The following is a 23,360-nucleotide window of genomic DNA, read 5'->3' as shown; positions in this document are numbered from 1 at the left end:
CTACTAGGCCCAGTGTTGTTTCTGGTGTATATAAATGATTTCCCACAACATATCAGCCACTGAATGAAGATATTGTTTGCTGATGACAGTAACATAGTAATAACCAGTAAGACACTAGCACAAATGCTGGAAAATTCTACTGAAGTGCTGAGGAATGCTCACAAATGGTCTCAGGAAAACAAAGTAACTCTCAACATAAAGAAAACAAATACAAAATTCTTTAGAATGAACAGAAAACAGAGTCTCTTAAATTTAAAACTAGACATCTCCATAGATGATGTACCTACAACAAAATTCTTAGGGTTTCACATTGTCAGCCAAATGAAGTGGAAAGAACATGCTACAAAACTCTCAAAAAAGATATCCACAACATGTTATGCACTTAGAGTCCTTGTATTCGCATGCAGTAATGAACGTTTGAGAACTGTATACTTTAGTTACGTTCATTCAGTAATTGGTTATGGTATTATTTTCTGGGAAACAGTGCTCAGAATTTACAAACAGTATTTAAAATGCAAAGGAGAGCATTAAGAATTATAATGAAAAGCAGTAAGTGGGCCCACAGCAGAGAACTTTTCAAAATGTTAGAAATTCTAACTGTTCCTTGTAAATTTATACTACAAACCATAGTGTACATCAAGAAAAACATAGAAAATTATAACACAAATAGCAGTTTTTATAACTATAGTACAAGAACAAGTCACTGTCTTCACCTAGACAGGAAGAATAAATATAAGACTCAAATAGCTTATTGTATGAAGGTGAAAAAGTGTATGATAAACTGACACAGAAAATAAAAGAAACTGATAACATGTACTGCTTTAGGAACAATCTTAAATTGTTTTTGCAGGAACATTGCATTTACACTGTAAGTGAATTCCTTACTACAAAATGACTTTAAATAACTCTTGTTTCACAATATTTAACTATATGTAATGTTTTGATAAGGACTCTAAATAACTTATATGTCACAATGATTAAATACATGTAACAGCAAACTGTATAAATATATGAATGTATGCAAACTGACAACATCCATACATTTTAAAATGTCCACAGATGGCTAAATAAATAAATAAATTGATAGCACACCAAACTGAAATGATAGTTGAGGTATGCAAGCTGATGATGCAAGCCGGCCACGGTGGTCTAGCGGTTCTAGGAACTCAGTCAGGAACCGTGCGACTGCTACAGTCGCAGGTTCGAATCCTGCCTCGGGCATGGATGTACGTGATGTCCTTAGGTTAGTTAGGTTTAAGTAGTTCTAAGTTCTAGGGGACTGATGACCACAGATGTTAAGTCCCATAGTGCTCAGAGCCATTTGAACCATTTGATGATGCAAGCTAAAGATGAAGAGATAGAGAAAGTATATGAGGATATTTAATTGCTAATTCAGCCCATAAAGGGAAGTGAAAATCTAATAGTCATAGGGGGGGGATTGGAATGTTGTTGTAGAGAAACGAGTGAAAGAAAAAGTTACAGGTGAATATGGGAGTGGAACTAGGAATGAGAGAGGAGAAAGGCTAACTGAGTTCTGTAACCAATTTCAGCTAGTAAGGGGGAATACTCTGTTCGAGAATTACAAGAGGAGCAGGACAATAAATACGGAATATTTCAGTTAAATGACATCATGGTCAGACAGAGATTCTGAAATCAGATACTTAATTGTAAGGCATGCCCAGGAGGAGATATAGACTCAGCTCACAATATTTTTTGTGATGAAGAGTAGGTTAAGGTTTAAGAGATAAGTCAGGAAGAATTACTGTGCAAATAAGTGGGATACAGAAGTACTAAGGAATGAAGAGATACATCTGAAGTTCTCTAAGGCTACTGCCACTGCAGTAAGGTACAGCACAGTAGACAGTACAGCTATAGAGGAATGGACATTTCTAAAACATTGGAAAGAAAAGCATAGGTACAAACAAGTTAACTGTGAAGAAACCAATAGTAACAGAAGAATTACTTTCACTGATCAATGAAAGAAAGAAGTAAAAAAATATTCAGTGAAATTCAGGAATACAAAAATACAAGTCACTGAGGAATGAAATAAATATGAAATGCAGGGAAGATAAGACAAAAAGGCTGCATGCAAAATGTGAAGAAACCGAAAAAGAAGTAAGACCAACTCAGCATATAAAAAAGTCAAAACAACTTTAAATGAAATTAAAAGCAAATGTGGTAACATTACGAGTGCAATTGGAATTCCACTGTTAAATGCAGGGGAGAGGGAGGGTAGGTGAAAAGAGTGTACTGAAGGCCTCTATGATTGGGAAGATATGTCTGATGTGATAGAAGAAGAAACATGAGTCAATTTAGAAGAGATAGGGGATCCAGTATGGAAGACTTAAGATCAAATAAGGCAGAAGGGATAGAATTTCTAAAATCATTGGGGGGAAGTGGTAACAAAATGACTATTCATGTTGGTGTGTAGAATGTATGAGTCTGGTGATATGTCATCTGAATTTCAAGAAAATATCTGCTGCATTATGCAGTGATGAGAATAACATACAGAAGAACGGAAAACCAATTTGAGGATGTCTTAGGTGATGATAAGTTTCGTTTTAGGAAAGGTAAAGGCACCAGAGAGGCAGTTCTAATGTTGCAGTTGATAATGAAAGCAGGATCAAAGAAAAATCGAGGCACATACATGGGATTTGTTGACATGTAAAAAGCATTTGAGAATGCCAAATAATGCAAGATGTTTGGAATTCTAAGGAAAATAGGGGTGGTCTACAGGGAGAGACAGGTGATATGCAACATGTACAAGAGTCAAGAGGGAACAATAACAGTGAAAGACCAAGGACAAAGTGTTCGGATTAAAAAGGATGTAAGACAAGGGTGCAGTCTTTCTCCTCTATTTTTCAATCTATGCTGAAAGGATATCAATGATATGATTTACTCATGACATTTCTATCCTCAGTGAAAGTGAAGAAGAATTACATGATATGCTGAATGGAATGATCAGTCTAATTAGTACAGAATAAGGATTGAGAGTAAATGGAAGAAAGACTAAAGTAACGAGAAGTAGCAGAAATGAGAACAGCAAGAAACTCAACATCACGATTGATGGTCACAAGGTAGATGAAGTTAAAGAATTCTGCTATCTAGGCATCAAAATAGCCAATGATGGATGGAGCAAGGAGGATACCAAAAACAGTAAAGTACTGGCAAAAATGAAATTCCTTGTCAAGAGACGTCTACTAGTATCAAAGATAGGTCTTAATTTGAGGAAGAAATTTCTGATAATGTACATTTGGACATAGCATTGTATGGTAGTGAAATGTGGACTGTGGGATAACTGGAACAGAAGAGAATCAATGCATTTGAGTGAGATATGGTGGTACAGATGAAATGAGGAGGTTTTCTGAAGAATTGGAAAGGAAAAAAAAAAACAGGGATAGGGTGATAGGACATCTTTTAAGACAGTGAATAACTTCCATGGTAATAGACAAGGCTGTAGAGAGTAAAAACTGAGACTGGAATATGTCCAGCAAATAATTGAGGATGTAGGTTGCAAGAGCTACCCTGAGACGAAGAAGTTGGCACAGGAGATGAATCCATGGTGGGCTGCATTAAACCAGTCAGAAGGCAGCTGAATTATTTACAAAAAAAGAAATGTGTATCCATAGAGCATATGACCTGCAACTGTAAAAGTGTAATGGTCTCTCCATTGGTAATAGGTTCTGGGAGGGGGCTGTCAAAATGGAGTGGACCATGAGAAACAGACTGAATAAGAAATGAATTCTATTAATCATAATGTGGATTGCTGGACATCAGAACATGGTAGAGAAGCTAGAAAATATAAAAATGGAAATGCATAGTTTCATTCTATATACAGTGCATTAAATGAAATATACTGAAATGGAAAGAATATAAGGATTTCTGGTGAGATGAATGCAGTGTAATATCAACAGCAGTGGAAAACAGAGTAATGAAAGTAGGATTCTTCATGAATAGGAACAGTTCAATTGTATGATTATACTCACTGGAGCTAAAAACAAACAAGTACCAACAACAACAGTTCAGGCATACCATACATGATGATGTTGCAAGCAGAAAATGAACAGACAGACAAAGAGTATGAGGGTACTGAAAGTATAATTTAGTATATAAAGGGAGAGAAAAATCTAGTAACTGTAAATCAATGGAATGCTGTATTAGGAGAAAAAAATAGAAGGCAGAGTTAGGGGAGAATATGAGTGTGGTAGTAGGAATGAGGGAGGAGAAAGACTAACAGTGAGCTGCAATAAAGTCAACCTAGTAATAGCAAATACACAGTTCAAAAATCACAAGAGAAGGTGAAAATACTTGTAAAAGGCCTGGAGTCATTGCAAGACTACAGCTGGATTATATCATGGTCAGAAATTCCAAAATCAGTTATTGGATTGCAAGACATATCCAGGAGCAGATATGAATCCAAGTCACAATGTAATAATGATGGACAATAGACTGAAGTTTAAGAGACCTGTCTGGCAGAATGAATGTGGAAAGAAGTGGGATACTGAAGTACTGAGGAATGGTGGGATGTATTTGCAGTTCTCAAAGGCTACAGATGCAGTCACAATGAATACTGTAACAGATAGTTCAGTTGAAAAGGAATGGCCATCTCTAAAAAGGCCAACCACAGAAGTTGAGCAGACAAATACAGGTTCAAGAAAGATAAATGCAAAGAAACCTTGGGTAACTGAATACTTCATCTGACTAATGAAGGTATTAAACTGTTGTTATTTCATATAGTGTAGTTTGGTCACATCTGCTGTATGATGAAAATGAAGCTAATAATTAATCAAACAATGGAAAATCCAGGATGGAACTAATAATTATGATTGATGCTGTGATTCTAAAGTTTCTCCTGTTTTATCAGTTGATTGGACAGTACATGTGTGCACTGCCAGCCATAGTGCCCAACAGACACAATATTTCGATGATCAGACATGTCAGTAATGTCACACATGCTGACAAACTGAGACCTGATGGTGTGTCACCAACTTATATCTCGTCCCACCACAGGACATTCCTTCTGTGCCCTGTGCTCAATGGTACACATTGGCAGTCATGGAGATGCTTGAGTCAGCTTCTGTGGTAATGTTGATGTAGTTGCTGCATCCATCATGGTTGCCCAATCATTGTGTTTGCTGAGTGTCTTCTTAATTAAACTCAGTGCTGGTTTCCAAGCCTTGCTGAGGTTATAGCCACAGTCCCAAATGGTAATATTATCCCTGGTGAAAATTTTTATGGCTTCTCTAATGACATTGTCCCAGTATTTGGAAGTCTCCACTAAAATTCTGGTATATCTATAGTCCAAAGCATGATTCTCTGAAAAAGTGGTCTGTAACCATTGACTTGTTGGAGTACATTAGTTGAGTGTGCTGTTGATGTGCCTAGCATCGATCTTTGATGGTGCAGACTTTAATCCAAAATATGTGATGCCACACTGTCATGGAATGTGATATACCCTGGTCTTCCACAAACTGAGGTTATCTTTGACACCGCAATAATGCCAGTGTCTTATAGGGCATGCACAAGAGAGTTCTTACCCACTGCTTTTTCAGTATGTGCCTACTTTTCCTGATAGTGCAGCAGTGTGTGGTATAAAGGCTGTGGCTACCTCTACCTCTGTCATTTCTTCCACCTACACAGGTTATACCATAGTGGTGGTGCAAAGGGCACACTTCATCTGCCACTTTAAGTAACCATTTTTCCAGAACACATTTCTGAAATGTTCCAATTTTTCATCTGCAATGGAATGCACCGTGTATAGTAGTGTTTTTAGTACCCCATTCTTCTGTGCAGGGTGTTGGCAGCTATCTGTATGCAAATAGAGATCAGTGTGCATTTTCTTCCAATACACACAATGGCTCAGGGTGCCATCAGCTCTTCTCTTGACCATGATGTCAAAGAATGGTAGTCTTCTTTCTGCTTTGGTCTCTGTTGTGAATTTGATGTTGGGTTGTGTGGAGTCCAGGAACCTGTCTCTTCCACTGGTCCAGATGACAAATATTTCATTAACATAGTGGGAAAAACAGGTGGATTTCCATTTGGATGAAATCACAGCTTCTTTTTCAAAGTGTTCCAAATAGAAATTGCCATTGTGACTCCTACAATTGACCAAATATTCTCCATTAAACAGAAAGTGTGTGGAGATTAGGATGTACCTGAATAAGTTGATGGTCATCTCATCACATTTCTGACCAAGAGTTCTAGTGACTCACATAAAGGCACCCTGATGAATAACGAAACAACACCAAAGCTTCCTATGATATCTGCAACATTCAGCCTGAAGTTGAAGTATCCATCCATAGAATTGTGGATGAGATGTGGCCATTTACCCATGTAAGGATTTAGTATCTCTGTCTGGTATTTTGCCAGAAAATAGGTAGGAGCATTCATGTTGCTGACAATGGGGCACAATGGTGCCCCAACTTTGTGTGACTTTGGAGCATCCATAAGTCTTGGCAGTACAGGTCCCTGTCAAGACAATTTCTTTCAACCTGATGAACATGCAGTTGAGTGATGGTGCAGTTTCTATTACTGAGAACTCCATGTCAGAGGAGATTTACAGGCAGGTCTCCCTGACATGGGTTCTTGGTGACTTTTCTGAACTCTACCTCTTTTCATAAGCCTTCCCTTCACCCCTCTTACCCCTTTAACCATGCTCCTAGAAGAAGGGGCCAATGGCTCCAAAAGCATGCAGACCTTTATACCTGTGTATGTATATTCTCCAGCTCCCACTTGGTGAGTAGTTTTTTTGATCCATCCAGGTACATTATAAATACTAACATTTTGACAGAGTGGCAACATCTGCAGTAGCGATTTTCACTAACGAGTTCTGCCTGGCAAGTAACATGGACTTTACTTCAGTTACATTGTCAGTGCACATAGCAATTATTCAATCTGTATCAGTCATTAAACATCATAACTTGACATTTTGATATCTAAGTGAGGACAGGCTCTAATACTGGCAACTCAGTATTATCAATTTAGCTATTGGCCACAGACTAACTCACTCGTACATTTTTACTGATAGAAACTGAGAGACATTTTCAATTTGGCTACTTAACACAGGCTCAGTGATAATGATTCAGAGATACTGACAATGTAAATGAATAATGCAGACTAACTGAAGCATAGCCTCATATACCAACTTATAGATGCCCATAAGAATAAAATTAAAAATTTAGTATCACATATTAATTACTAACACAAATTAGAGCAGAATCAGATAAGACAAAATTACAATTCGCCAAAGAGCAAGTCTGTTTAACTATATCTGTGTTACTGTTAAAAGGGCAAAATTATGGGTACTACTTCATATAAATAATTTCTACATCTGTGGGGATTCACAGAGCCCATCAAATGTGCTAGAGAATTAAATTTTCCAAATTTAATAATTAGCAAACTAACAAGCTCTTGTCAAAGAAGGGGGCATCACTGAATCCGGACAAATCTGAATCAAAAACTATTTTACTGAGTTTTGGAAGTAACCATTATTTAAGATATGAATATTTTGAAGAACAAGAACTTGGACTGCAATGACTTTTTGGAACAGAAAGTTTTTGGAAGAAATAAAACGCTTATGGAGAAGACGAGAACGAGGGCTGTTAAATGAGCTACATCAATATAAAAACAAACAACTACTCGTTCATTCGAAATTTCACCTCAACATGTGCTTGACAGTTCTCAAATTATGAATATTTGTTTGTGAAAATTATTTCCAGATAAGCTGACTACAACTGATTGAGGAGCTACACTGTGAATATCAAATCTGACAAAATAAGGTCTGAACAAGAAATTAACAATTCTGTGTAACTTTCTCATCACATATCATGGTCAAATAAAAGAAAAAAATATTTATCTCAGGAGTGGTACAAGACCAAGTAGGATGGCTCAGCTTCACTCTGTTACAATTGGATCTGACATTTATGTTGTGTTAATAAATAAATGTTCATCCAAAGTTGAATATCAGCTCGACAGCCTCTTTTCTACTAAACACACTATTTCCCTAATGATAGTTGGTAAATCTTTGCTCATTTGTTGCCTCACAACTCCAAACACTTGTGTTCTTGCAGTTCATATCTCTTCTTTTAGCAGGAGATATGCACCCAAATGTCCAGCTTGCTTACAGTGATTATTTTATGTTCTCATATTGCACTGAATCCCTCATGACATATGATCACACTGGGAGATAGCACAGAATGTTGACTGCACAACAGTTTAACATTCCTTCTGTGTCCCCATATGACCAGAGCTGAAGAATACATTAACTTTTAAAACATCAACTTTTTAAAACATCAACTTTTTAAATTATCAACTTTTTGCCTGAAAGAGGACCTAATCATCATTTCAGTGTATCAACGACTTAAAACAAAGTTTTATAAAATTTTGAATTTAATACCCTCTTTGCAATGGAATGTTCAATGAACTGGATATTTCTGAGAGATTAAAAAATCATGATATGTTTAATTTGGCCAAAGGAAATACAATACCATTTACAAGCAATGGAAACAGTTGAGACAGGCAGGTGCTGAATGATAGATGAGTGTGTAAAATAATATGACATGTAAGTCATCACTAATTTGTTAATTCTGAGTATCTCTGCCTATTGCTACTGTGCTGTTGACTGCATTAGTATTATCACTAACTCAATAAATATATTTTCAAAGCATTTCTTGCAGAATACCTTATGATCTTACACAAATTTACTTGTCCATAAATTCTGAATGAAATCAAATGAAAGAAAATTCTAGATGAAGTTTGTTAGTGTTTTTCCATGTTCCAGAAAAAAGGACCTATTATTTTTTTTATGTAAAGTGATAATTCCATCATGTAAACAACTACTGATAATACGGAATATAAACAAGATGTTACATGAAAACATGCTATTATGCAAATTACCATGAACTACAAAAATAAAAAAAAATATTAAGACAATTATCTGTTGTATTATCATTCATTAATAGAAAATTGAATTAATGACATTAAATCACTTTTTAAAGAGTCTAAAAATCTTACTACCAAATACTTACAACAACAAGCTGAGGCTCTGAGGGCTGGCGAAGAGGAGTGTGTTTATGAAGAATTGCTCGGTTGTGCTCTTTCACTAATTCCACTTTTCCATCACCCGCAGCTACAATAATATTAGCGACAGTATGCTCATCCAGCAGTGCCAGTGCAGTAACACCTTTAAAAATGTTTGAGTCTGTCTTAAAAATACTCATAAAATAATTTCCAAAGTCTACACAATAGATGTTTTTTTTAAAATTTTAACTGATCTAATAGTTTTTAATTTTTTGGCATATTCATATACAGTTTCTGTTTCTTTTAGATACACTACATCTTTCTGCAAGTACCAGGAAGAATTATTCATATCTGTGCTGAAAAGTGCACTAAATAACAAAATAATTTGGATAAATATGAAAGCTAAAGAGCAATTTGCTTTCTTTTTTTTACATGGCTAACATTAATTCCTCAGTAGTTTCTATAAATCCACAAGTTACTCCACTTATGGTAGGTTTGGTCATGAGTCTGCCAACAAAAAGATTCAAAACAGGAGCTGACTCGTCACCATTCAAAACAAGAAGCAGCTTCCCTATATCATAAAGACAACTGACGAAACAAAACTGTTTGCACAGGTTGTAGTGAGAGTACAGTCCCCACGAATGACTCAAGTCATTACAAAGATATAGGATAATCTCTCTCTCTTTCTTTCTCTCTCTCTCTCTCTCTCTCTCTCTCTCTCTCTCTCTCTCTCTCTCTCTCTCTCTCTCTCTCTTTCACACAGGGGCAATTCTAGAAGTAGGTCAAGGGAGGGAGGGGGGGGGGGGGGGCTAATGGACGAAGGGGGTTTTGGGGGCTTAAAGAAGTAGAGTTGGGGTGCTCTACTGACAAACTGGTAAAATTTGGTAACTGTTTTGGAGTTCAGGGTAAAAACATGTAATAATAAATAATAAGGTGCTTATTTTAAGATAAATGATATTTATTGGTTTAGTTAGTATGCTATTTGCCACTCTTATTCTTTTGTTAAAATGCTTTTGGAATACATTGCAACCTATTTTGATACATAATTAAAAAAAAGACTGATTCTGTTGGAGTAAGATATTTGCTGATTTCTGAAGTCATTTTATCCAGTGTAATGTGATACTCCATGTGTGGCAGTGAGGATATAGCCCCCATAGCTCCCCCCCCCCCCCCCCCCCCCCCCCCCCCCCCTTGCTCCCACACCTGCTTTCACATCCACTTAATTCTGTAATATTGCTGGATTAGTATCCCCCTGAGATAAGATAATGCAGAAGATGGCTTAGTCTTCTCTCAATGACTCTTTTCATAATGAAAATTTTGGTTTGTGGTGGTGTGAATTCTGCTGTGAAACTAAAGAAAACTAAAGAGCAAAACTAAAGAAGAACCATTCTAAAGAATAAACTGTTTTCCTGTTTAATGGAGTATGTGGTATGAAGGTCACCTTGACTAGTTAGAATAATGTGATACACAGATGTTCAAATCCAGAAACAAAATTTATTTAGTCCTATTGGGCCATTTCAGACACGTGAAACAGATCTACCTAGCTCAGCATCCAGTTTGTAGTTGCGATGAGAAATACAATTGACTACATGTTAATGCCAGTAAGTTTCTAAAAGCCTTCACTTACATCTGATTGCTTTTGAGTATTTTTCGTAATAGATTACAGATATTTCATCTCTCTATTGTGGTTTTGCAGCTATGTTTAACTCCACAGTATGAAATATAGGAAGTTTCTTATAGTTTCTAGTTTTATTCGAAGTTACATGTATATCTAAGTAGTATGTGATCAAATCTATGTTAATGTGTGTTACCATAACACCAGAAACTAATTAACTGCTCTTTGTTTTATTTTAAGATGTGTATTTTTGCTATCTATAACGTTATGGTTCCAGATATTTTAGCAGCTTTGGATGTAGATATATGGATCAGAGCCAAAAGAATAATTGGATTTTCAGCTTTACAAAATAAAATGCCCACTGTTCAATTATCATAGGTATGTGCAGTCTATATACACACATTTTATTTCTATTACTCCATGCATTGGAACACATCTTGAATTTACTGTCTGTCTGCCTACACAAATTTTAATTATATTGTGCTGTATGCCTGCTTCCAATTTCTTGTACTTAAAATGATTTCATTGACAGGATAGAAAGGATTTTCGATAAGCAACAGTTTTATGTTTGTTTAAATTTCTCTTTCAAACTGATATCTGAAATAAAAAATGGCAAACAATTGTATAGTTTTAGTGAAATATAGATACTACATCTTTCAAGTCTGACTGTGTTGTGGAAAACGTACTTTATACAGGTTCTGGTAGTATGATTATGTGTGATCTATGATCAAAAAGTAAGAGATTGTTTTTTTTTTTAATTTTTCAGATTTTATACATCTGATTTTCAGTTTCTTTATCTTGTTGCTGCACAAGTTCCTGGTGTATGTTTGCATTTTCAACTCTTTTGAATATTTAGTTTATTGTTCCAGACAAAAAAGTTATACATAGTTTGACTGCTCAGTGACTTTACTTTCAAAAAATATGTATCAAAGAATTTAATTAAATTTTGTTGAAAAATGAAATAAAATGCAGCAATTCATTCAAAATGTTAACAGTGACTTATAGCAAAACTACTATGAGCAAGGCAAGAGTTAAAGAGTGGTACAAACATTTCAAAGAGGGTCAAGAAGACACTGAAGATGACGAGTGCCCTGGACACCCTAGCACATCACTTACTGATGACAATGGGGAAGAAGCACAGAAAAAGGTTCTGAAAAACTACGAATTCACCATAAGAGAGCTTGCTCATGACATTGGCATATCCTTTGACTCATGCCAAGTAATTTCTGTGGATGTTTTGGTCATGAAATGTGTAGCAAGTAAGTGTGTTCTGAAGCTATTGAATTTCATCCAAAAATGATGTCTCATAGACATCACTCAGGAACTGCTGAATGAAGTCGTAGAGATGCTGGATGTAGTCCTGTGGAACGGCTTGCCATGCCATTTCCACCTGGCGCCTCAGCTGGACCAGCGTTCGTGCTGGACGTGCAGACCGCGTGAGACGACACTTCATCCAGTCCCAAACATGCTCAATGGGGGACAGATCCGGAGATCTTGCTGGCCAGGGTAGTTGACTTACACTTCTAGAGCATGTTGGGTGGCACGGGATACATGCGGACGTGCATTGTCCTGTTGGAACAGCAAGTTCCCTTGCCGGTCTAGGAATGTTAGAACGATGGGTTCGACGACGGTTTGGATGCACCGTGCACTACTCAGTGTCCCCTCGATGACACAACACCAGAGGTGTACGGCCAGTGTAGGAGATCGCTCCCCACACCATGATGCCGGGTGTTGGCCCTGTGTGCCTTGGTCGTATGCAGTCCTGATTGTGGTGCTCACCTGCATGGCGCCAAACACGCATACGACCATCATTGGCACCAATGCAGAAGCGACTCTCATCGCTGAAGACGACACGTCTCCATTCGTCCCTCCATTCACGCCTGTCGCGACACCACTGGAGGCGGGCTGCACGATGTTGGGGCGTGAGCGGAAGACGGCCTAACGGTGTACGGGACTGTAGCCCAGCTTCATGGAGATGGTTGAGAATGGTCCTCGCCGATAGCCCAGGAGCAACAGTGTCCCTAATTTGCTGGGAAGTGGCGGTGTGGTCCCCTACGGCACTGCGTAGGATCCTACGGTCTTGGCGTGCATCCGTGCGTCACTGCGGTCCGGTCCCAGGTCGACGGGCACGTGCACCTTCCGCCAACCACTGGCGACAACATCGATGTACTGTGGAGACCTCACGCCCCACGTGTTGAGCAATTCGGCGGTACGTCCACCCGGCCTCCCGCATGCCGCATGCCCACTATACGCCCTCGCTCAAAGTCCGTCAACTGCACATACGGTTCACGTCCACGCTGTCGCGGCATGCGATGGAGCTCCGTATGCCACGGCAAACTGGCTGACACTGACGGCGGTGGTGCACAAATGCTGCGCAGCTAGCGCCATTCGATGGCCAACACCGCGGTTCCTGGTGTGTCCGCTGTGCTGTGCGTGTGATCATTGCTTGTACAGCCCTCTCGCAGTGTCCGGAGCAAGTATGGAGGGTCTGACACACCGGTGTCAATGTGTTCTTTTTTCCATTTCCAGGAGTGTAGGTTGTTCACGAGCATAGTTGGTGTTGACAAACAAGTACACTTACTTGCTAATCTACTACTGACAAGCCTATAATGCTACCATCTGAGTAACACACATTCAATTTTGGTAGGTGACTAAAAAATATAATGTCATGGATCAATATGCATCCTCCACAACATCATTACAACAAAGCATTTATCATAAGCAATGATCTGATGAAATCAACACACATCTGGATGTGAGATGACACTGTATGTCTCCCTCTCTGCCAGCCATATGTCGTACTGTTTCAAGTGCTGTGCATATTGCCAAATGACTTCATGATAGATTGGTATGGAAAGCATGAAATGTCTCCTTAGAACAGCTGAAACCTGCTCATCTTGAAGCACAGGACAATGGGACTTTGAGGTTGGCCACTGCAAACCACAACAGGCCAGAAGAACTGTTTGCCACCAGTACCCCAATATAGCTGGGGTACCAAATTCCAGAAAGGGGAGCTGATGTAGCAGCAAGTGCTATTGATCAGTGTACATAGATGACACTGACAGGTGTCAGTGTGTTTCATCTTTATGCATGTACTTGTCTGTTCTACTGTTCTGATGCTTACTCTGAACATGTTTTGGTGCTAACTCACCATATTTGTAATTTGTGCTTTAGTGCAAATATATTTGTAAATACATTAAGTTATCTTGCATGTGTGGAGCTTATTCTCACAATTAATTATATTCACATAAAATAGATAGCTGAAACTATTTTTAATTTGTTTATGATGACTGTTTACCCTAGCTTGAGGTCAACTAATAAATTCAGTTACACTTCTCACAGTCAAGAAGAAGAACCTATTCTTGGTCTTGAGATATGGCACATTTTGAGCAGCTGATGATTACTGTCTGAATATAAAACATGAAATGGACTACAAAAACACCAACTTCATCTCTACAGTTCTCTCTTTCTGTTAAGATATTACCAAAAAGGCTGTTTACATTTGTACAAATGATAATTTAGCTACTAGAAAATAATATCTTGCCTCAGCAAGGAGGCAATATGGTACAGGCTGTGCTACAGTCACAAATACTACAGAGGACAACATACTAGATGAATTAAGAAGATATTACAGTAGGTTTTCACATCTGGCATCCCATCCAAGGGCATGTCTTCACCACCTTTCCACAAATGTGTAACACAGCTGTGTGATGGCTGGTATACTGATCACATTTGAGTGTGTATTTCTGCCTTTCCTGAGCAATTTCAAAGTTATGTGTAGCATGCTTGATACATGGTTTGCCACACTGTTTGCAGGGTGACAATGTTTGCACTTTTATGAGGATCACTTCCAGTGATGTACCCAATGATATCATTCTCAATTGCACAGAAAAAAGTTATTCCCGACTACAGCTTTATCTCCAACATAGCATTAATAACCATTTAACAGAAGGTTTAATCATAACACTGCTCAGCCCTACAGCTTGTTTAAAAATTCTAATTACTGCTCAGCCCTAGAATTTGTCTAAAAATTACAGTTATGTGAATATTTATTATCTAAATACCTCCAATGACCACTGTCCACTGCTCGTAATTTGTGACTGATGACATGTCACTTTCATAATCATGATGATGTATGATCTTTTATCACTGATTACTAGTATAACATAACCTCACTATATTTCATTATTGGTAACATCTAACTATCTGTTTAAAATGATGTATTAACATTTTACAATACCAAGTGATGATCTGTTAGGTAAAACTACTAATAAGTAATATTTTTGTTTTATTTGAACTGATGTAATGAGCAAAACAACAGTGATGTTAGTCTTCTGTTTCCGATTCTAAAATTGGGGAGATTTTTGTTTCAAGAATGCCATATGCATCAAGCTACTGATTAAAAGTCTTGTCTCATTCCATGAGGTTTCAGGATTGCAGCTGATGATGCTGAGACCTTCTCATGGTAATTCAGCTGCCAAGCATATAACACTGGAGACTGCTCATACATGTCACTGAATCTGGACCAAAAATTAGCATGGTGGTTTGTGCACATAGATTATTGCCTCACATGTGCTCTCTGTCAAGTTTAGCACCCTTCTTTAAATATTGCTCCATCTGAGGTGGACAGGCACATGCATGATGGTCATACTGCATGCACAATGTCTTTCAAATTGTGGGCCAGCTGATTTAAAATACCAAAGTAAATATACTAAAATTAACAGCTGCTCTGCATGTCATTAGATGAAAAATATTTTTTTTTTTTTCTGAAGATATTAAAGAAATCAGAGATCCAGGTCTTATCCAGTTGAAAGCCACCTTTAGGATTAATAAGATCTTCTGCCAAATTTACACAGATCACTCAGTGACTGAATCCCTGAATGATTTTGTGGTGCCCAAGATTTTCATTGCAGAATAATCCATAGAAAGTGCTGTGGAAATACAATGTTTGGCTATGGCTGGCTTACTTCACTGCAAAAGGTGAGTGTGGAAATCATGTTCCACAGAACTTCCACACATTGTGCATTGGCCTCACCAATGCAGGCTTTGCCGCACAGGCACAGTGTTCTGTAGACTACAACCTTCTGAAAACTCAGATAATCATTTACCAAGGTGAGAAGAGCACAAATCTTTGCAGGTCACTGGAAGCATACTCTAACACAATGTTTCTTTAGGATCCTGTACAGTACAATTTTGATGAGAAGTTGCTGACATATGAGAAGAAAGCCATAGACATGAACAGCCTCTTCTCCTCTTGATATTGTGAGTTGCCACATTTCTTCTCTTTTAAATTTGTGCTAATCTGATGTAGATGATATCCATTACCTTTGAACAAAGACAGTAAGTGTTGCAGTTCCTGTTCAAGGCTGGCTCTATCATTCACATGTTCCTGGTGTACCAACAATCAAAGGCCATCCATTGTTTGTGAAGAGTGTCAGCAGCTATATACCTGCAAATATATGTACATATGTGTGGGCTTATGATAAATGGAATGCTTGCCAACTGACAGACATTTGGAAGCTATAGAAGCGACCTTTTTCCATCACTTTCAGAAACTGTATATTCTTTGCTTGAATTTAGATGTTGTAAAAGTTATAACAACTGTCTTTCACTATTGTGCACATAGCAAAAGTATCATCTACATTTCACCAAAATACTATTTATTTAAGTTTCAGTGAATTGAGTGGCCTCTCCTCAAAGACATCCATTGAAAAGTTTGTTTGCAGAGGGGAGACACAATCACTCATTGCAATGCCAGCAATTTGTTCAAGGTAATCAATGGTGAATAAAAAATAAGTTCAGGAAAGACATGGTGGAACAGTGCCGTTATGTCAATTTTGAATTCATTGCAGATGAGTGACAACAAATCCATCAGGGACCCTAGTGAAGAGTGAGAAAACATCAAAATTCATAAATAAGTACAATTAATCGAGTTTTAGTGACCTCAGACACCCCTCCCCACTGATGCAGAAGAAGAAATAAGAATTCAAACGTGACATATACTTATAAGGGTCTGTCGTCAGAGGAGCAATATTTCCTCAATGGTAAGAACTGCACTCCATGGGTATGCCTCAAGTGGAGCAGTATTCATGAGAGGGTGATAAACTTGACAAAGAATGCTGAAGCAATGGCAACTGATGTGCATTCGTTGCTGCACTACATTTTGCTACAAACTTAATGACATACACCAGCAGTCTCCAGTCTTAAACTCTCACCTGAAGTTGGCTGAATGACAGTCAGACAAACTACAGTGGCAAGATGTTGACACCATGTAACTGCAATCCCAAAATATCAGAATACTCATTAGATCTGGAAAATTTCAATAATCACTTCATGCATTATCACAATGTCTTGACTATCTCCATAGTCTGCTAGACATGGGATACAACAGTTGGTGGATGGGTCACAGCTTCAACTGCCAGTAATGGCGCCAATGTGAGGTAGTTTTAAATGGGGTCAGGTAAGTTGCAAGCATTGATCTTATTAGTAGCTGACATGAAAAATTAGTGATGGTGACCTCAAAGATGACAAAATGATATTAAAATGAGAAACGAGTACCAGAGTTATTAAACAATAATTGGATACAATTAAGAGTTTTGCAAATTCTCCACATTTAGATCGGCAAATAATTATTTTATCACAAATGTTTGTTCATTGATCATTGAGATTATGAACTGAATTACCTACCTTTACTGTATCGTTCTGTGGGATCAGAGCCTGCCATTTTTTTCTTCTTTGGAACTTTAGCATAACAACCAACAAGTGCAGGATTTGCTGTAGGATCCAGCACTGATGGATCACGATCATAATTGAGACGAATTTTCATTATATCTCCTGTTGTTGTACCACAATATGCATATTCATCTTTGGCATCAATCTGGTAAATTGCAAGAATGCTGAGGAGGCAATAATAGCTGTCATGGGAAACACTGCTTCGACAGCTAACAACTATAAACTTTCAAAATATTATTTCACAAAAGATAATGGACCATACATTTAGTACTAAAATTCATTCATTACAAAAACAAAAAATGTAACTAAAAATGAAAGAGTAACCAAGGATAGGTAAGGAAATTAAATAACACACGGAAATAAGAGCTGCCTATGGTATGAGCTCAAGAAATCTAAATTTTTAAGCTGTGTTCTCTCTATCTACAGCAAAACTGAAAAAGTGAATGAGGATAGAAAAATGGCCATGTGCAACATTCATCTGAAACTGGATCTGTAGAAATGGTGATGAATCTCGCTAACATTAATAGTACTCATTCTGTTTGTGTTCCTTCAATTCCATCCCATCAAAGTTCAGGAATGAATTCAGGTGTATACTAACATAGAAAAGTGGCACCTAGGAAGTTTGAATATTCTGAAATACACTGCCAGGCCTCACATAACAGAAATTTACTTTCGTTTTTTTACTCTGCCCTGCTGTGGATGACAGAAAACAGGTGTTGTGCTGGTTAGTCTTTTCTTCTCCTCCCTAAACCTCTCAATTCTTTAGCTGAGGTCCCTCATTCTTTCCTCTCTCCAGACTATCTTGGTCCTGGTACTTCACTTTTTCTGAAACCCCTTGAATTTGTCAACCTTCATGCCAAATTCATCTTTATCCCACATTTATTTCTGACTGATCTCAACTTCCTTGGTATCCCTTCACATTTTCTCAACCCATTTTGTGGTTGCCTTTAATTGGGTGATGTAATTGAAGATTCCCTTTGTCATCTGGTTTTGCGCATTCTGAAGATGTGCTCATAAGACTTAAGCCTTCTCTTACTTATATACTATGTGGTCTTCTCTACCTGTTTATACAGATCAGCATTTTCTCTGTTCTTCCATGTATCATTGTTTCTATTTTGTGGTCTGAGTGTCTTCCTTAACATTTCTGATCCCCCTCCATTACCGCTTTCTTAATCAGTATAATGCATTTTGAACTATAAAGTTCTTGTTGCTTAGCTGTGGTGCAGTGCCTAACCACTGCATTGCAGGAGATTGTTCTTTTGTTTCATCTATTGCATTCTATTCTGTATGTTAGTTCTATCTTTCTGGCTCATCCTGTTTATTTCCTATTAGCTTAATATTTACATACCAATACTGTTTCTTCTTAAAGACTGACATTTATCTACATGCTGTAAGAATACAGGGGGAAAAACAAGATTTGTCATTTTCTATTCATGAAAATATGAATTTTGTTGCAAAGAAGAAAAGGGGTGATAATTGTAATGCCAAAATTACCAAGCTGAATGAACATGTAACTAGTTTATAGTTTATAATTTGTGCTCTGAAAATGGATATAACAAGACTGGAAGTTGCAGACAAGAAAATATTTTGTAACTGGCAATAAATAAACCAACAGCTGTATGTAGCTCTCTCATGTATTCCAGAGGCAATGGGTTTCAGCATTTCATTATGCTATCAACAGGCCCTCTATGGTAATACAGTGGCTAAGCTTATGTAGCCAGATAAAGCACCATGCAAAAGAGAACCAGTATCTGCACCAGGGTATGTAACGTGGTTATTCACTCATAAACAATGTGGCAATATAAGTTCAGCCACTAGGTTGCCACAGAGGGCCTGATGGTGGTCAAAAACATATGCTGAATAAATTAGAGAAGAAGATACAGCTGTTGATTAATTTATTATAGGTTATATATTGGGTGATTCCAATTAAAGTTAAACCTTCAAACCACTGTGATTCTTGAGTTTCTCCTGGCGTATTTGATAATCAAAATACCCACGGGTGTACTGCCGGTCTATAGTGTCCAACAGGCACAATATTTCGGCGATCAAACATGTCGCCATCATCAGGTGAACTGACGGACCGAGCTCCTGTGAACGCGCCGGCACGGAGATCCGTACGCTAAGGCTGCTCAGGGGGAACTGGGTTCGGTCACGGTGGCGGCTGATTTGAATACCCTCCGCCCGCGGCGAGCTCCCTCCGCCATCCGCGCCCCGCGCCACGGTAGCGCGGTGGAACAGATTGCGACGGCGTCTGAGATGACGTCGGTGTGATGGCTCTGTCCACCGTGGTTGTCGCAACTATGCGTTTGCTCAAATTAACCCAATCACTGGTTCCCAAGCCTTGCTAAGATTATAGCCACAGTCACGGTTTATGAGGTCGTCATTGGTGCGAATTTCGATGGCCTCTCTAACAACGCTGTCCCAGTATCTCGACGTCTGTACCAGAATCCTCGTGCGGTCATACTCCATAGCGTGATTTTCCGACAAACAATGTTCAGCGACTGCCGACTTGCTCGGATACATCAGTTGAGTGTGCCTCTTGTGTTCACCGCATCGATCCTCGACGGTACGCATCGTCTGACCAATATACTACTTGCCACATTGACACGGAATCTGGTACATGCCGGCCTTCCTCAAACCGAGGTCATCTTTGGCGCTCCCCACCAGTGCACGAGTTTTATTCGGAGGACAAAACACAGTTCCGACCCGGTGTTTCTTCAGAATGCGGGCGATTTTCCCCGAGAGTGCGCCTGTGTATGGAATAAATGCAGTGCCTACCTCCTCCCTCGTGACTTCATCCATCTCAACAGGTTGTGATGCAGTGGTTGGGTGGAGAGCATGTTGGATCTGCCACTCTGAGTACCCATTTTTTCGAAATACAGTTCTCAGATGTTCCAATTCCTGGGATAGACTCTCTGTGTCAGAGATAGTGCGCGCCCTATGTACTAGAGTTTTAAGTACCCCATTCCTCTGTGAAGGGTAGGTGCAGCTGTCTGCGTGCAAATACAGATCAGTGTGTGTTATCTTTCGATACACCACATGACCTAGGGTGCCGTCAGCCCTTCTCCTGACCAAGACGTCAAAGAAAGGTAATTTACCCTCTGTTTCAATCTCCATAGTGAATTTGATGTTGGGGTGTATGGAGTTTAGATGTGTAAGGAAGTCAAGGAGTTTATCCATACCATGTGGCCAGATGACGAATGTGTCATCCAAGTAACGGAAAAAGCAAGTAGGTTTCCATTCGGATGACGACAGGGCTTCCTCCTCGAAGTTCTCCATGTACAAATTCGCTACCTCCGGTGAGAGTGGGCTACCCATGGTGACTCCTTCCGTTTGTTCGTAGTATTCTCCATTAAAAAGAAAATACGTGGAAGTCAAGACATGCCTAAAAAGTTCAGTGGTATTCTCATCAAACCTCTGACCAATTAACTCTAGCGACTCTCGCAGGGGTACCCTCGTAAACAAGGAAATGACGTCAAAACTCACCATGATATCTGACTCATCCAACCTGAAGCTATCAAGGCGTTTAACAAAATCCACGGAATTACGGATGTGATGAGGGCATTTACCCACATAAGAAATTAATATTCCCGTCAGGTATTTGGCCAACAAATACACTCCTGGAAATTGAAATAAGAACACCGTGAATTCATTGTCCCAGGAAGGGGAAACTTTATTGACACATTCCTGGGGTCAGAGACATCACATGATCACACTGACAGAACCACAGGCACATAGACACAGGCAACAGACCATGCATAATGTCGGCACTAGTACAGTGTATATCCACCTTTCGCAGCAATGCAGGCTGCTATTCTCCCATGGAGACGATCGTAGAGATGCTGGATGTAGTCCTGTGGAACGGCTTGCCATGCCATATCCACATGGCGCCGCAGTTGGACCAGCGTTCGTGCTGGACGTGCAGACCGCGTGAGACGACGCTTCATCCAGTCCCAAACATGCTCAATGGGGGACAGATCCGGAGATCTTGCTGGCCAGGGTAGTTGACTTACACCTTCTAGAGCACGTTGGGAGGCACGGGATACATGTGGACGTGCATTGTCCTGTTGGAACAGCAAGTTCCCTTGCCGGTCTAGGAATGGTAGAACGATGGGTTCGATGACGGTTTGGATGTACCGTGCACTATTCAGTGTCCCCTCGACGATCACCAGAGGTGTACGGCCAGTGTAGGAGATCGCTCCCAACACCATGATTCCGGGTGTTGGCCCTGTGTGCCTCGGTCGTATGCAGTCCTGATTGTGGCGCTCACCTGCACGGCGCCAAACACGCATACGACCATCATTGGCGCCAAGGCAGAAGCGACTCTCATCGCTGAAGACAACACGTCTCCATTCGTCCCTCCATTCACGCCTGTCGCGACACCACTGGAGGTGGGCTGCACGATGTTGGGGCGTGAGCGGAAGACGACCTAATGGTGTGCGGAACCGTAGCCCAGCTTCATGGAGACGGTTGCGAATGGTCCTCGCCGATACCCCAGGAGCAACAGTGTCCCTAATTTGCTGGGAAGTGGCGGTGCGGTCCCCTACGGCACTGCGCAGGATCCTACGGTCTTGGCGTGCATCTGTGTGTCGCTGCAGTCTGGTCCCAGGTCGACGGGCACGTGCACCTTCCGCCAACCACTGGCGACAACATCGATGTACTGTGGAGACCTCACGCCTCACGTGTTGAGCAATTCGGCGGTACGTCCACCCCGCCTCCCGCATGCCCACTATACGCCCTCGCTCAAAGTACGTCAACTGCACATACGGTTCACGTCCACGCTGTCGCAGCATGCTACCAGTGTTAAAGACTGCGATGGAGCTCCGTATGCCACGGCAAACTGGCTGACACGGACGGCGGCAGCACACAAATGCTGCGCAGCTAGCGCCATTCGATGGCCAACACCGCGGTTCCTGGTGTGTCCGCTGTGCCGTGCATGTGATCATTGCTTGTACAGCCCTCTCGCAGTGTCCGGAGCAAGTATGGTGGGTCTGACACACCGGTGTCAATGTGTTCTTTTTTTCATTTCCAGAAGTGTATGTAGGTGCCCTGATGTTGCTGACAATGAGGATTCTGGTACAGACGTCGAGATACTGGGACAGCGTTGTTAGAGAGGCCATCGAAATTCGCACCAATGACGACCTCATAAACCGTGACTGTGGCTATAATCTTAGCAAGGCTTGGGAACCAGCGATTGGGTTAATCAAGAGTAGATCAAGAAAACGCATAGTTGTGACGACCACGGTGGACAGAGCCATCACACCGACGTCATCTCAGATGCCGTCGCAATCTGTTCCACCGTGCTACCGTGGCGCGGGACGCGGACGGCGGATGGAGCGCGCCGCGGGCGGAGGGTATTTAAATCGGCCGCCGCCGTGACCGAACCCAGTTCCCCCTGAGCAGCCATAGCGTACAGATCTCCGTGCCGGTGCATTCACAGAAGCTCAGTCCGTCAGTTCACCTGACGACGGCGACATGTTTGATCGCCGAAATATTGTGCCCGTTGGACACTATAGACCGGCAGTACACCCGTGGATATTTTGATTTTCAAATCACTGTATAAATAACATCACTTGTCAGAATGACATTGAATTGCAACAGAATATTATCAGAGAAGGGGGGAAACGTATGGCAGAAGAAAAATAAATAGTTAAAAAATGTAGCAATAAATGGTGCTGTAAGCATCATAATTTAATAGTGGTCAACTAAAAATGACAAATGAATCATACAATAATACCTAAGGTGTACGTTTGACATCAAACAAACTGAACTACTCAGTGTGCATGGGTGTACAAGTTTGGTACTGTTAGTTACATAAGCCCATCCACCACAGCAAGGTCATATCACATTGGATGGGAAAAATCGTCTTTTAATTGTCCTGAGGCTAAAAACTGCATAAAAAGCGTCACTCACATTTGTTTTTAATTGTTCCGAGGACAAAAACTGCAAAAAAATCATGAATCACATTGGTTTTTAATTGCCAAAAACTGCATAA

General features: G+C 39.9%; 1 protein-coding gene across 1 annotated transcript in view; it reads right to left on the bottom strand.

Moving 5' to 3' along the window:
* LOC126277870 (cilia- and flagella-associated protein 52-like) overlaps window positions 1-23,360 on the bottom strand; it is a 99,267-nt gene that overhangs the window by 60,304 nt on the left and 15,603 nt on the right. Inside the window, exons 5-6 of the mRNA XM_049977396.1 lie at window positions 17,321-17,510; window positions 9,027-9,181 (exon numbers count right to left, since the gene is read on the bottom strand). Coding sequence (XP_049833353.1) covers window positions 9,027-9,181; window positions 17,321-17,510 — 345 coding nt within the window. The remainder of the gene's footprint in view (window positions 1-9,026; window positions 9,182-17,320; window positions 17,511-23,360) is intronic.

This window comes from Schistocerca gregaria, chromosome 6 (genome assembly GCF_023897955.1).
Source record: "Schistocerca gregaria isolate iqSchGreg1 chromosome 6, iqSchGreg1.2, whole genome shotgun sequence".
Lineage (NCBI taxonomy): Eukaryota > Metazoa > Arthropoda > Insecta > Orthoptera > Acrididae > Schistocerca > Schistocerca gregaria.
Note: the sequence above shows the minus strand (reverse complement) of the source record. Positions and strands in the feature narration are given on the sequence as shown.